Source organism: Balaenoptera borealis (genome assembly GCF_965194805.1).
Source record: "Balaenoptera borealis genome assembly, chromosome: 10".
In the NCBI taxonomy this organism is placed as follows: Eukaryota; Metazoa; Chordata; class Mammalia; order Artiodactyla; family Balaenopteridae; genus Balaenoptera; species Balaenoptera borealis.
Window position 1 is genome coordinate 55,403,965 of NC_138874.1, and position 14,474 is coordinate 55,418,438.

General features: G+C 53.6%; 1 protein-coding gene across 2 annotated transcripts in view; it reads left to right on the forward strand.

Annotated features, from left to right (window-relative positions):
* The window catches only part of LOC309635733 (protein FAM241B), a 244,650-nt gene extending 232,083 nt beyond the window's left edge, over positions 1 to 12,567 (forward strand). The window contains exon 8 of one of the 2 annotated variants that reach the window (XR_014248983.1): positions 12,290 to 12,356. Coding sequence is in view for 1 of the 2 variants with exons in the window: in XM_082407329.1 (XP_082263455.1) it covers positions 12,290 to 12,472 (183 nt within the window). In the remaining variant the exon portion in view is untranslated. Of the gene's footprint in view, positions 1 to 12,289 lie in introns of both variants that reach the window. The other variant, XM_082407329.1, reaches the window with a different exon arrangement.
* Positions 12,568 to 14,474: the final 1,907 nt, after the last annotated feature.

Consider the following 14,474-nt stretch of genomic DNA (forward strand, 5'->3'; position numbering starts at 1 on the left):
AGCCACATGTGTATACAATCTGTATAAAGTACCATATTTCACCGTCAGCTGAGGCAGGTCACATAGGCCAGGGCTAGGGACCTGTTCAGTTCAGTCTGATTCAGCTCCCACAGAGGTGGCATTTACCGAACTGACTTGGCATCAGCTCACATTACCATCTTTGTTGTAAGAATGGAGCTGAGAATGCCTTTTGATACAGCAGGCCTTGGTGATGAGGACCATTAGAAAGTCCCTGCCCAGCCTTGGCTTCCAGAATGTTTAGGCTTCCAGGAGGGATGAGTTGGGTCTTGTCTCTTGGACATTGAACTGTCCTCTAGGAAGCTTAGCCCCAAATCTGGCGTTCACCCCACGGCAGAGCAGAGTCCTTCGGGCAGAAGGTTTTGCATAAGCTCCAGTCTCAGCTCTGTTTTATCACCCTGCCCTTGCTTTTCTTTCTCCCTCTTCTGTCCTACTGCTTTGCTATATAATGTGTGTCTATCTGTCTGCCTCTGTAGCTGCCCGAGTGTCCCCTTTTGGAGCAAAATAGGGATAAAAGTTCTATAGTAACTAAACTTTTTTAAGTGACTCTCCCCTCCTTCTGTCATGTCTGCACACCCTCAAAGGCCTGTCCCTGGACTGGTGACGGGCTGGCTGCATAGTGGCACCGGCGGAACTTTAAAACACACCAGAGCTGACCCCCTTCCCCAAACCCTGATGTGAATCCCCGTGGGTAGGGTCTGGCAGTAGGTTGTTTAACAAACTCCACAGCTGACAGTACTTGAGACAGAGACAGAGACTGTATCTGTTCCCCTGAGCCAGAAGCATCCTGTGCAATTTACCCCAGACCCCTCGCCTGAGTCCTGAGCAGCGCTTCAGGGGCTGATGGTGGCAGTAATGAGGGTCACGATGAGATGTCAATAAAAGTCCTACCGTACACTGCACAGTTTGAAAGTATGGGACGGTTAAAGAAGCGGAAGCAGTGGGATTTATTTTTTTGGAGCGGGGTTGTTGGGTTTGGGTTTTGGTCTTGGTTTTTCAAAAAATAAAATCAACTTTGCCCTCCAGAAGAAAGGAGGTTTCAGCAGAAGCCTTAGGAATGCTTCTCCCACCCCTTTTGGTTGGATTCTGTCCCTCCCACAAGCAGTCTTTTTTTTTTTTTTTTTTATTCAAACAGAAAGTCTCAAAAATTATAATCATCCTCATCAGTTCACTCAGTCCCATGTAATTAATTTTTTTTTCATCTTGACCTTTTGTTAGCACTTTTATGAATTCGTCAGTTTTCCATTAGAGTTCTGAAAATGCTTATTCATTCAGTTCAGCAGTATAGTCAGTTACCAGAAACCTGTACTTGTCAGAGTCTTTTCCATGAATTCCTTACGATGAAACCCTTTTATAGGAACATTTTTGCAAAAGCATCAGAGTACACCCAGAACTGTCTGTAAATGACAAAAGGCTTAAAAATGACCACAGTTAAAGATTTGATGAAAGTTCTTAATAATGCAATTGACAAGGAAATTTAGTTATTTCTGAGATATACATTTTAAAGTAACAACTAGAATTATGACTTATAACATTATACCAGAATGTTCAAGATTTTTAGGAATTTCATGTAACGTCTGAAACATTTATATTCAGAAGCAGTCTTGTTGAGTCCTCCTTAAAGAAAGGAAGTCAGCAGTTTCCTCCAAGGGAAACTGAGGCCCGGGTGTGGGGAAGGGCTGGGAGGGCTGGGGCAGGCTGGGGTCCCAGCTGCGTGGCGGGCAGGCCCCAGCAGCAGCGGCACGCGGACACTCCCCGCTCCTCTGCAGGCCTCCTGCCCTGGGTGTGGGCCTCCCTGCAGAAAACTCTCTGTGGCCCAAAGGGTGGGAATGGGTGCGCTGGCAGTGGGGACTCCTCTGAGCCTTCAAAGAGGGAGGGCAAGCCGAGCACAAAGGGGCGGAACTGCCTGCCTGAGAGGCCGGGCACAGCCTTTCCAGGGGACACTGGGCCCCTGTCTCCCCTCCTGGAGGCTATTGTGGGTTTTCCCGAAATCCCGCATGGCTGGAGTCCACACGGGCTGGGCCTCCTCAGCCCCCTTTTCTCTCCTCTCACCCGTCCCCAGCCTCCCAGGCCTCCTCCATGCCCGCCGTCAAAAGCAAAGTCTCAGTCTTTCCTTGGCTCAGGCATTTCCTGCTGTGGGCAGCTCGCCCGGTCTACCTGCTCCCACACCCGCCCGCCGCCAGGAGGCTCATTCCTACCTGTTCTTTTCACGTGGCATGCAGGATCCCAGTTCCCCAACCAGGGGTGGAACCTGTGCCCCCTGCAAGGGGAGCACAGAGTCTTAACCACTGGGCCGCCAGAGGAGTCCCCTACCTGATCTTTAAGTTCAGCAAGGGGGGCCCTGCTGCCCCCAGAGGACACATCTTCCCCCCAAAGGCTGTCACAGGGCCTGGGATTCTGCCATCCAAGGGACTTTACACCTGCAGTCACCTCTTATGCTGCAGATGCCCCATGAAGGTGCCTCTTAAGCCATCACTTGGAGGTTTTCTCCATCAGGTCATGCTCTGACAAGGTGGCCTGTAAGGCAGGACAGGAAGGGTGACCTCTGGGGACAGGGATGCAGAAAGGGGCATGAGCTGGGGCTTTTCCAGGAACAACCTTAGTGACTTCCCTGTGAGCTGGCACTGAGGTTTCCCAGGGGTAGGGGGAGACTCGGTGACATGGGAGGGGAGGGTAGTCCTGCCACCTCTAGCGTCTCCCCACTCCACGAACTCAGAATGTTAGAAAGAAAGGAGTTATGTACTAAAAGGAATCCCCGACAACATCCCTGATTCTCAGGCTTACACTCCCTCAGTGACGGGGAGATCACTACCTTATGCAGCTGGCTGTTCCATGATTAGACAGCTCTGGCTGTAATGTTGTGTGTGTTCTTCATCTCGTCAGAGCTCCAGACCCATTCTACACCTGTCATCCCACTGCTCCAGCATGTCTTGACAGCACCTCACGTTCAATGTCTCCAAGCTGAGCAGGAAGTCTGGCCCTCCCAGAACCTCGGCATGCCCAGCACTGGCGTCCAACTGCACTGATTCCATGCCCTACCGACTGCACCTTCTCGGCCTCCCACAAACCTGTCTTCTTCTTTGTCTCACTGCCTGCACCTCCCTACCTGAGCTACCCTTGGCTCCCCCAGGCCACGGCAGGAGCCTCCTAACTCATTTGCCCCCATTCACCCTGCCCTGCCCTCTTCATCATCCACATGGCAGCCAGGGTAATCTTTCAAAAACTCTAAATATGATCACCACATTTCCCTGATTACAGAGACTTCCTATTGCTTCTTTTTTTTTTTTTTTTTTGTTTAATTTTATTTATTTATTTATTTATTTTTTTGGCTGTTTTGGGTCTTCGTTGCTGCACGTGGGCTTCCTCTAGTTGCGGCGAGCAGGGGCTGCTCTTCGTTGCGGTGTGCAGGCTTCTCATTGCAGTGGCTTCTGTCATCGTGGAGCACGGGCTCTAGGCGCGCGGGCTTCGGTAGTTGCGGCACGCGGGCTTCGGTAGTTGCGGCATGCGGGCTCAGTAGTTGTGGCTCACGGGCTCTAGAGCACAGGCTCAGTAGTTGTGGCACACAAGCTTAGTTGCTCCGCGGCATGTGGGATCTTCCCGGACCAGGGATCGAACCCGTGTCCCCTGCATTGACAGGCGGATTCTCAACCACTGTGCCACCGGGGAAGCCCCTATTGCTTCTTAATATGGTCCATGAGGCCTGCAGGATGGGGCCCTTGCCACCCTCTCTAGCCTCATGGCTCTCCTCTGCTCACTTTTGAAGTCTAGCCAAATGACTGTACACGGTCATGGCTAAGAGCACAGACTCTGGAGCCAGATTGCTGGGTTCAAGTCCAGCTCTGCTAATTACTGGCTGTGTGACACTGGGCAAGTTGTTTAACCCCTTTGTGCTTTGGGCTATATCTCTATAAAATGGGGTGATGATGATAAGAGTATCTCCATCTTATGAGTGTTGTTTTTAGGATTAAAAAAAGTTAAAACAAGTGCTTTGAGCAGTGCCTGTCTCTCCAGTAATAGATGTTGCAATCTCCCGAAAAGAGCCCATCTCCCCTCACCCCCACCCGCACAGGCACAGGCATACAGAGAGGGTCATGGGCTCAGAGCCAGGCTCAAATCCTGCCTCTGCCCTTCTTGGCTGCGTGCAAGTTAATTCACCTGTCTCTGTCTCAGTTTCCGCGTTCATGAATGGGCTGCTGTGAGTGCTGAGTGAGTTAATATGTGCGAGACTCCTGCCTGGTTCACAAGAAGCACAGTATTATATCAGCTCTTAGCCCGTTTCCCCTGTACCTGGGCCCCTCCCCTGGTCAGTTGCTGCTCATCCTCAGATGTCAGATCAGCTGTCACTTCCCCGCGATGAACCAACCTAGTCGGTGCCCCAGGACTGGCTCTCAGCACCTCGCCCCTGCTGGCCAGAGCTCTGATGACAGTGGCTGCTTCACGTTGATGTGTGTGGTTTGGAGACTCTTATGTGCCCCTCCCTAGAGAGTAAGCTCCATGAGGACAGCCTCCACGTCTGCTCCGCTCACATGTGGGTCCCCGGCACTTTGCATGGCTCTGCTGACGTAGGTGCTCGATACCCATTTGTGGAAGGGAAGGAAGTGGGGGAGAGGCTCTGATTTCCATCCCAGCACTCTTGTCCCCAGCCCCTCCCCACTCCACTGCGGGGGACCCTGCTTCATCCTGCCCTGGGTCCATGGATGACCTCCGAGCCCCTGAAACCGGAGGTCCTAGGCCCCATGCTAACCCCGCTCCCACCCACGTCTGCACAGTCCAGGGCCCAGCTCCTTTCTCCCTGGCAGCAGCAGAGACTTAGTTTAGCTGGAAGAACTTTCTCATATGAAGGCTGGAAAGTTCACACAGGGGCAGGCGCCTCCTTCCCTGATTTTCTGATCTGCAGAGCCTGGGGCAATATCTCTCCGTGGTTCTGGTGAAGCAGGGTGGCAGAGGCAGCTCGTGGCATCTGGAGGATCCTCCAGCCCCTGCTTCATGGCCCTGGGAGTCTATGATCAGACACCAAGTCCGTTGCACAAAGAGAACGGGGGAGGGAGGGAGAAGACAGTTCCTCAGGCCCCCCACGGCACCCCGTCCGGCTCCCAGCACACAGGCTCCCGGAGCAGACGGGGCAAGTCCAGTTTTGGTGGGGGTGGGTTGAGTGTCTCCATTTCCTCCGCTTCGATTTCACTCGGCTCGGCTGCCCGCACTCCGGGGCATGCAGCCACATGCAGGCCTGTCCCCTTAACAAAACCCGTCTGCCCCTCTCCTGCAGTCCCTGGGATTCGACCCACAGAGCCAGCACTGTGCAGCCCTGGCCCTGCCTCCATGCCTTTGCTTTTCTCCCTGGATTGCCCTCCCCCACCCTCATCTCCATCGATCTGAATTCTGCCCAAGCCCAGGCCAAAGCCCACCTGGGACCCACAGGGATAGATCCTAGCGGGGGACAGGCCTAAAAGTAAGTGATTTGGTTCAAGTGTGGCTCAGAGACACCAGACCAGGCTCTGCCCTCAAAGGGCCAGCTCAGTCTCCAATGGGGCACCAGCGCAGTAGGAGCTATGGCACAGGGTAATGAGAAAGCTCCAGCAGCTGGGATGGAGCACCCACTCTGTGCCAGCATTGTAATCAGATGCTGGCACAGGGGCCAGAGCTTTGCCCAGCATGGTCATTTCAATGGGCAACTCCTTCCTTCAACTTCTAGTTCTTGTGGTCAAAAGGCAGGGCTGCAGACAGGACCCTCCATCACCCTCTCCTTTGTGGGAAGAGGGGGTCTGAGTTTCCCAGGAGGGGGAGGGCCGTGACCACATGTCGGCAGCAGTGCATGAGGCCGGGCCAGCCCCACTGTGGCAGGTGGAAGGAGGCAAGCCTGGCACCAGCTCAAGAGAGAAGTGGCCTTCATCTGGCCGCTCAGAAAAACAGGCTGGCACAGCAGGTGCTCGTCCTTCTTCACATCTGGACCCCTCTTTTTGTTTTCTGATCTCATTTTATCCCTGCAGCTGTCCAGTATGGTCCAGTGGATAACTAATAGTATTCCTATTTTATGGATGAGGAAACCAAGGCCCAGAGGGGTTACATCTCTCTCTTAATACACAGTTAGTGGGAATGCTGGGACTAGACCCCAAGGTCCTGGCACTCCCAAAGGTAGCTCAAGCACGTATCCATACTGCCGAGCTCCCCATGGAGTGATGCTTCATCGGGATTTGGGGGCCAGCTGTGCTAACCCAAAATAGAGTCCCACCACAGCCTCCAAGGGCAGGTGGGTTCTAATAGGAGTCATACACTAATATCAAAAATTAACTATTAAATGCTAAAGCACTTCACTCAGTGCCTGGTATATACTGCTCTATATGTGTAGCTACTGAATATTATTATTAATATTAACTCCTATTTAATAATTCCACCTGGTAAGTGCTTCATGGTTTCCAAGGCACTTTCCACGGCAACACTTAAGAGGTTGGCAGGTGGGTAACATCCCCATTTTGCAGATTCTCCAAGAGGGCAGGTGCCAGGCTCAAGGTCATGGCTGTGGAGTGAGGAGCTCACCTGGCCTCTGCTATGGGCTCCCTCCTCACACCACAACTTGGACCCACCCACATATTACAGGGGCCCAGGTTGAGTCTGAGCCCTTTAAGAGGCCTGTGGCTGAGCGTGGGGAGGGAGTGGGCCCTAAACCCCAAGCCAGGCCGGAGCTGCATTCTCTGGGGAGAGTGAGTGGCCACTTGGCATTTTCCCTTTGATACTGATACAGGCATTTTAATAGCTGCAATGATCAGGCTGGTGGTATTTCAGCTCTGGCTGTGTGGGGCATTCCAGGAGGCCCTGGCTTGCAGCAGGGGTGAAGCAGGAAGGCTTTTCTGTCCAGGGCCGCTGGGGGTCCATCCCAGGGCCTCAGAAAGTTTTACACCTGCCCCTGAGCCTCAGCCTGGGGATTTCAAACCAAGGGTCTCAAACTCTGATGCCTAAGGGGGCCAGGCTGGTGACCTAAGTCGGTGAGACTGGCCAGGGGTGGGGTGGTACTCTGGTTAGCTGGACAGCACATGCCCACCTAAAAGGGGCAGCCGTCACTCAGCACCACCCGATTGTTACCACAGGCCAGTGTTTCCGGATCTTCCCATTTACAAGAGAGATCAGAAATCTAGACCTACATGAAATCTCCTAAGCAACAAATATTTATTGAGCACCTACCATGCGCCAGGCCATGTTGTAGGCACTGAGGATATAGCAATGAATGAAACAGATCAAAATATTCTTGTCCTTGTGGAACTTGCTTTCTAGGGATGGAGACAATAAGCAAGATAAATAAGCCAACAACAACAACAAAATCTGAAGGAGAGAATAAAACAAGGAGGAAGGCTGGCAAATATATTGCAGAAGGGCGCTAGGGACCAGGGGGGTTCCTCATGGAAAGCGAGCCAGGTGGAGGGAGGGTAAGAGCCTGGTGGGAGTGGTCCAGGGGAGAGCAGGCGAGACACCCTCCTTCAGGGAGTTTTTCTAGGAAAAGAGCTAAACAGGGTCTATGAGGATTTTTCATTTCTTTTTTATGGTGGGAGGAAGAACAGCATGTTTGCATAGAGATTGCATCGGGGGTGGGCAAACGACCACTAAATCCCACTGGAAGGCTGTTTTTGTAAGTAGGTTTTTATGGGCACACAGCCGTGCTTATTCTGCTTTTCGCCTACGACAGTAGAGCTGAATGGTTGTGACAGAGATCATGTGGCTCACACAGCCTAAAATATTTACTAGCTGGCCCTTCACAGAAAACCTTTGCTCACCCCTGGTGTAAGTGACCCAGGATAAGGGCGGGAGGGGGGACTTGCCTGCGCGCTGGTGGAGGGTTGGCCTAACCTGGGAGCACAGATGCAGATGGGTGGGTGTGCCTCGGGGCGGGAGCCTCTGGAAGGGCTCTTCTGTTGCTTCTGTTTTCGCAGGGTCATCAGGTGACAGTGACATTGGGGTTGGGGAGAGAGAAGGTGTGAGAACTACTAGGACAGTGAGATGGAGGCACTGGGGTATGCTTGCTGGGCTTTCCTCTGAGATAATGATCATGAATGAAGTGAGGCCAGTCAGCAAGGCTGGGCGCTTTCCCCAGCTTCATCTGCTGCTTGGTGCCGGAGTGGGGTGGGTGGAAACGTTGCATCTACCAGGTTTGTGGCTTGGCCGAGAGCATGTGCTGAAGGGGAAGGCATCAAGGCAGCCGAGGGTGGAGCCTGGGGAGTGATTATAGTCACTGACCACAGAATTTGAGCTGAGAAGGAGGGAAGTGAAACATGGCAGGCGAGGAACAGTGGAAAGGTGAAAGGGCCCGTGGATTGAAGGACCGGGGGCTGGAAGGATCCCTGGGGTTGAGTATTAGAAGGAATGAGCTGCAGACGAGGGTCAGTGGGTGGGGCTGAGGCCCAGACTCTCAAAGGGCTGAGACGATGTTCCGATGTAATGCTTTTCAAAGATAACCACTGGGCGGGCCAAGAGAACACACCCACACCCTGAAGGTAGCCAGTTTCCCACCTCTGTGTCCCTGGTGGCTTTGCCCTCTCACATGTCTCCTGCCCCTCCTGATGGATGCTCCTGATTCCCGGATCTGCCTTTCTCACCCAGGCCTCTCTCCTGAGTGCTGGAGCCACATGTGCCCCTCCCACCTGGACCCTTCCACTAACTCAGCTTGTCCTCAACCAAGTCATCACCTTCCACAAGCCTGCCCTCACCCCCGTCCTGTCTCCACGGGGGCATCTCGGCCACCCACGGCAGAGCCCGGACCCTACCCCCTCACCAAGTCCATCCCATGCTCTGTCCATTCTTCCCCCTGCGTACCCCTTCCCCTCGCCCGCCGCTCTCCGTCATGCTGCCAGGCCATAGCCTGGACCACCAGCGTCTCTTGGTTGGATGGGTGACTGACAGCCTTCAGAGAGGAGCCTCAGCCTCCACCCTTCTCACTGTCTTTGTCTATTCTCAGCATGCTGCTGGAGGGCCCGTATACCAGCCAAATTTGACCACGTGCCTCCTCTGCTTCAAACCCTTAGTTGGCTCCTTTGGTCTGGACCCTTACCTGTGCACATAGGCCCCCATCACCCACTCAGCATTCAAAGTCTGCAGTCAGCTGGACACTTCTCAACGTGCTTCTCCCACGGGAGGCGCAAGCCCGTTTGCCAATGGGGATGGTGTCTTGTTCTCCATTTTGCAGTCTCTCAATTAGTAGGAGCTCCATGTATATGGGATGAATTGAACAAAAATACTGAACTTGAAGGTGGAAGACCTAGAATTTAAGCTCTCTGTGGCTTACCTGTTCAAGGCAATTCCCCTTCCCTCTCTGAGTCTCAGTTTCCTTTATTATAAAATGGGGCTGATTTGTGGCCTGCCTATTGCACAGGGCGACGGTGAGGGTCATGTGAAGGCTCGGGGAATGTGAAAGTCACACCAGGTTTGCCTGAGGCGGAGGTTTGTGAGCAAGAGGCTTATCGGGATCAACACTGGAGAGGGTGAGGGAGACAGGGTGGGTAGAGGGTTGAACCGTGATGCGGTCACGACAGAGGCCTCAGCTGGCCCCGTGGGGCTCTGCAGCTCGTCCTGAATTGAGGCCTAGGGACCAGATGGTATCTATGAGTAACTGGATGCGGGTTGCCGGGGGAGTGGACATGACCCCGGTCAAGGCAACTCCTTAAGGTGAGAGTGGTTCCTAGAGAGGAGCTCAGCCATCAGCAGCCAACATACCTGGCGCTAAGGGTGAGTCCTGACCCTCTCCTGACTGGGAGACCCGGATGGCTCACCACAGCATCCGTACTAGCTCTAGATTTGTATGGCTGTCAATAAGCCATGGACATGTCAGGAATCCGTGTGCTGCTAAATTCAAAGTCTCTGCCAGCGCCCAAAAGATCTGCCCTCCCACCACGTTCCCATCCTTCCTTCCTCACACGAGTCCCTCCTGCCACACTGTCCCCTATCCTCCTCCTCAGACACTCGGCACACAGTCCTGTCTCTGGACCTTCACTTCTGCTGTTCCTTCTGCCTGGAACACGCTTCCTCCACATCTCTCTACAACTCATTGGCAGAGCTGGCAGAAGCCAGCTCTCTGCTCAAACGTCCCCTGCACAGAGAGAACTTCCCTGACCCCCGAGTTTAAAATACCACCTTCCATCACTCTCCTTTCCCTTACCCTGCTTTATTTTTCTCTATAGTGCTTATTGCTGCCTGGGTTATATATTCATTTGTTTCTCTATTCATTGTCTGTCTCCTCCACTGGCAAATAAGCCCCTTGAAGAGCCCACAGGTTGTTGGTGGGAAGGGATGTGGAAGCAGGTATGTACAGTCCCTTCCTTGGAAAGTGGTACTAGTGAGCTAGGCTCAGAGCTGGGCATCACAGGGCCTTCCACCAGACCTTGTCCTGGGATGTCCTTGGTTTGCCCGGTGGCCACTCTGTGCCCACCTCAATTGTCATCCACCTAGTATTTGTGTGCCAGCCTCCCTTTCTGAGTGAGGGTCTCCCCTTTGGGACATTCCTCCCTTTCTCCTCCTCCTGTGTGTTTTGACCTCCAGCCCCCTTCTGCCCTCCCCTCAACACTGTCGATCGATCTGCCCCTCCCCCAACACACACACACGCAGGCAAACACACACAGGCACACACACACAATGGCTGAGCTCCCTCTTCCAGGGGAGTTTGTACACACCCTTCTCCAGCAGGATGGAGTAGAATTTATATCAAAAGGCCTGAGTTCTCATCCCACATCCACCACATACTGGTTGTGTGACCTTGGGCAAGTCACTCAGCCTCTCTGAGCCTCACTTTCCTTCAGCAAGAAATGAGGTCACTATTTAACCTACCTTAGAGTTTGATTGTGAAAAATAGCTGTGATTCCCTGTAAGGGCACCCAGCTTAGCGCCAGTACGCAGTGGTGGCTCAGCAGACATTAGTTTGACGTGAATCCTCAGGAAGCTTTCCTGACCTTCCCTCTCCACCGCCAAACCAGAGGTGACACCAAGTCCGATGACACCTTCCACGTGACTTCCTTTACCTCTCACCCTGAGGGGCGGAACTCCACAGTAGTGAGAAGCCATGTGCTGGGGAGATGCTTGCGGGGAGCCAGCCGGCCTCCTAACCGGTCAGCAGGTCGGGGTGGGGACCACAGTTCACAGGACAGTCAGTCACAGCCAGCCACACAGTACAGGCCCCATGGGCCCAGATCTTCCAGTTTTTCAAGAGAAGTTAGAAACACAGACTTTCAGGTGAAATCAGCCTCTTCAAAACATTGGGGACAAATTCAATGAAAAAAAAAATCACTGGGAGAACCAAATAAAAATACATCTAAAGGCCAATTTGGCTCTGGGACTACCAGCTTCTAACTGCAGCACTAGCTTCAGAGAGAGGGGGTCCAAATCTCAGCCTTCCTCCCCTGTGACCTCGGCCAGGTTAGTCTCTTCTCTGTGCCCAGGTCCCTCATCTATAAAATGAGTGTAATAATAGCTAACATTTATTGATGCCTCCTGGGCACCTTTCTTTCCATGCACCAACTTCTTTGATCCTCTCAGTAGTAAGGTCAGGACTGTTATCAGCTCAGGGGCCAAGACCTGCTGGGAGCCCAGGCGGTCTGGCCCCAGAGGCACACCTGTTAAACTCTGTCTTCCCCCCGCCGCAATCCCTTCCCTCGGTGGTGGTGAGGACCGAGGCGCTCAGCGCCCTGCCCTTTCCAGCTGTCAGGGCTGGCAGGTGTGTACCTGTCATCGGTTCATCTCCACGGAAGTGGCAGCTCCTTGAGGGCAGGCGTCTCAGTCTTCTTGTTGCTGCATCTTTGGGGCCTTCCAGGTTGGCCCAAGGATAGGCAAGCTGGTGAGAAAGGGTTCTGATGGAGGGACAGAGGGCCTGCCTGTACCTGGCTCTGTGAGCGATACCAGAAGAAAAGAGGTCACTGTCCCTGCCCCCGGGATCCATAGGTGCCCAGAGCTAGACAGGAAACAATTAGAAGAGAGCCAAGAAGAGCAGGTCGTTGTGCCCGTGAGCTGCAGGAAGGCCACACTGCTTTATAGGGTCCTGTGCTCGAGTTAATTTCCTTCAGAACTCTCCGAAGACATCAGACCCCGAGGTTACCAAGATGGGACCTCTCCGTCTGCTTCTTATTATCCAGATGCCCGGTGGCCAGTCTTTGATCCAGGACCAGTCCCCCTGCCAGCCCCCAGGCGGCCCCTCTCCCCCGCTCCCTCTCCCTCCCACCCCCCAGCCCCCAGCCCCCAGCCGCTTTCCAGAACTTGGCATTTACAACTCCCAGTGACTGCTCTTCTCTGTCTCCTTGTGCAGAAATGGAAGCTCCACTCACGGAGGCGCCGGGAGACCCCAAAGACGTCTCCAGGGTGTCACTGCCCGCCAGGTAAGGAGCCCTGCGAAGGGGTGACAAGGACGGGGACACACACCAGAGGCCCTCTCAGTGGCCATGCCACACCCTGTTCAGAGCGTCACTTTTCATTTGGAAGCAGGAAATGACAGTGTCCTTGATGTTCACCCTCCATGTACCAATTGATTGGCCCCATCCCCCATCCATCATTCATTTGCTTATTCAAGCTTTCATTTATTCATCAGCTCTTCTATGGGCCAGGTACTGTGCACACCAGGCTGTGAAATCAGGCAAGATAATGGGTGTGGCAACTTGTGAGGTGTTACGTAGAGTTGAAGAGACGAGAAGCCCCCCACTGTGCCTCTTGCTCCTGACACATAGTCTGTTCAGAAGCGCTTGTTACCCAAATAAATGAATTACCCTGTAATTGCAAAACCTTGCCTGCCCCAGCTAGGTGGCTTAGGGAGCTGTGTGTTCACTGTCTGGTATCTAGGCCACACACACACACATACACACACACACACACGCACACACACACAACAAGCTTAAGGTTGCTGGGTGATGTGGTGTGATCAAGCTAACCAGTCCAATGTGGATTCCGAGTCTGCCTTGGCCGTTTCCTACCCTGTATGGGCAGCTCCCTACCGAGGACGTGTTCCAGTGCGCTTCCCCTGTGCTGTGTGGCCTGCTCCTTACCACATCTGCTTATTCAGTCCCAGCTGTGGCCTGAGTCCCAAGCAGAGAGGTTTAACTGCATTGTCTGCAGTTAGTAATATTGACAAGTCATGGTTTTCTAAGTTACCCACCATCGTTATTAAGCTACGAGAATGACAGATGGGCAAGTTTCACCGTTGCCATGAGTAATGGGAATGGGTTGCACCCCTTTGGGGCTGAGGGAGGAAGCTGAAACAGGGTGTGGGTCAAGGTACCACTCCCAAGGAACCGCCGAGGGTTTGCCCTGCTCCAGGCCGCTGCCAGCTCAGAGTGTGGCCCTGGATGCCCGCTGTGGCAGGACACTCCACTGGACACAGGGGCCGAGGAGCCCTAGGAGCCCCCACTCAGGGTCCCCAAGCCAGGGACGAGAGGCCGACAGATGCTGAACACGTGGGAAATGGAGGGGCCACATTCACTGGAGAGTGAGTGGGCTGAGTCACAGTTGGGGGTCACAGTTCAGGTGCCACGGGAGCTGGTGAGACCGTGACGGGATTCAGCTGGCCTCAGGCAGAAGAGGGTCATCTGGGTTAATTAAAAGGGTGTCCAGGAGCCCTGGGAAGCTCCCTCCCTCCCTTGGGGCCCCAGAGATTGAGCCCTGAGATCTGGGATAGCTTTTGGGGAAAGAATGCCAGGATTAATGAGATGAGATGAAGGTGAGGGTGTGTTGACGGGGCCTGGGCAGAGCAACCGTGTGCATCGGGGTTTGTGGGGCAGCCCGCGTTTCAAACCACCGTGTCTGTCGTCCTCGTAACTCTTGGTCAGTTGCAGTTGTTCTTGCTTGAAGTATAGAATGCTGGTGAAGGGCAGGAGACTTGGAACCATGGAAGATATAGGTTTGAATTCCAGCTCTGACATTTACCAGCTGTGTGACCTTCAGAGAGTTATTTAACCTCTCTCTGCCCCGGTGGCCTGGTCTGAGAAATGAGGATAATACCCGCCTTGCAGGTATATGGCAGAGGTTCAGTGAGATCCTCATAGAGAGAACTTAGTACTTCCCTGATTCCTAGTAAGCACTACTGTTATTTTTCTTTTTCCTCCTCGATTCCTCTTGCACTTTAAAGATGCACTGACATCCTCATCAAACACTGTGTCCTGGTGTCGGGGGCACATTTACGGGCAGACAGGCTCAGTCCTTCTCCCTTCCCCGCCTGACTGGGTTTCTCATGTCCTGCCTCCATTGAAGTGGGGGCCTACCAACAGGTATCCATTTTGTGCTTGGGGGAGTCTGGCTCGGATGGTCCTGGGAGGCTGAGAGCTAGGAAGGGACGTGGCAGGAGGGAGGAAGGATCTGGAAGAGTGCTCCAGCTGTTGGATGGTGAGGAGGAAGCGGTGAAGCAGCATGAGCAGCTCAGAGGTGGTGGAGAGGCAGGATGCTTGGAGGTGCTGCGGGGGAAGAAGGGCTTGACACTGGTCCTCTGTGGGCAGGGCCACCAGCAG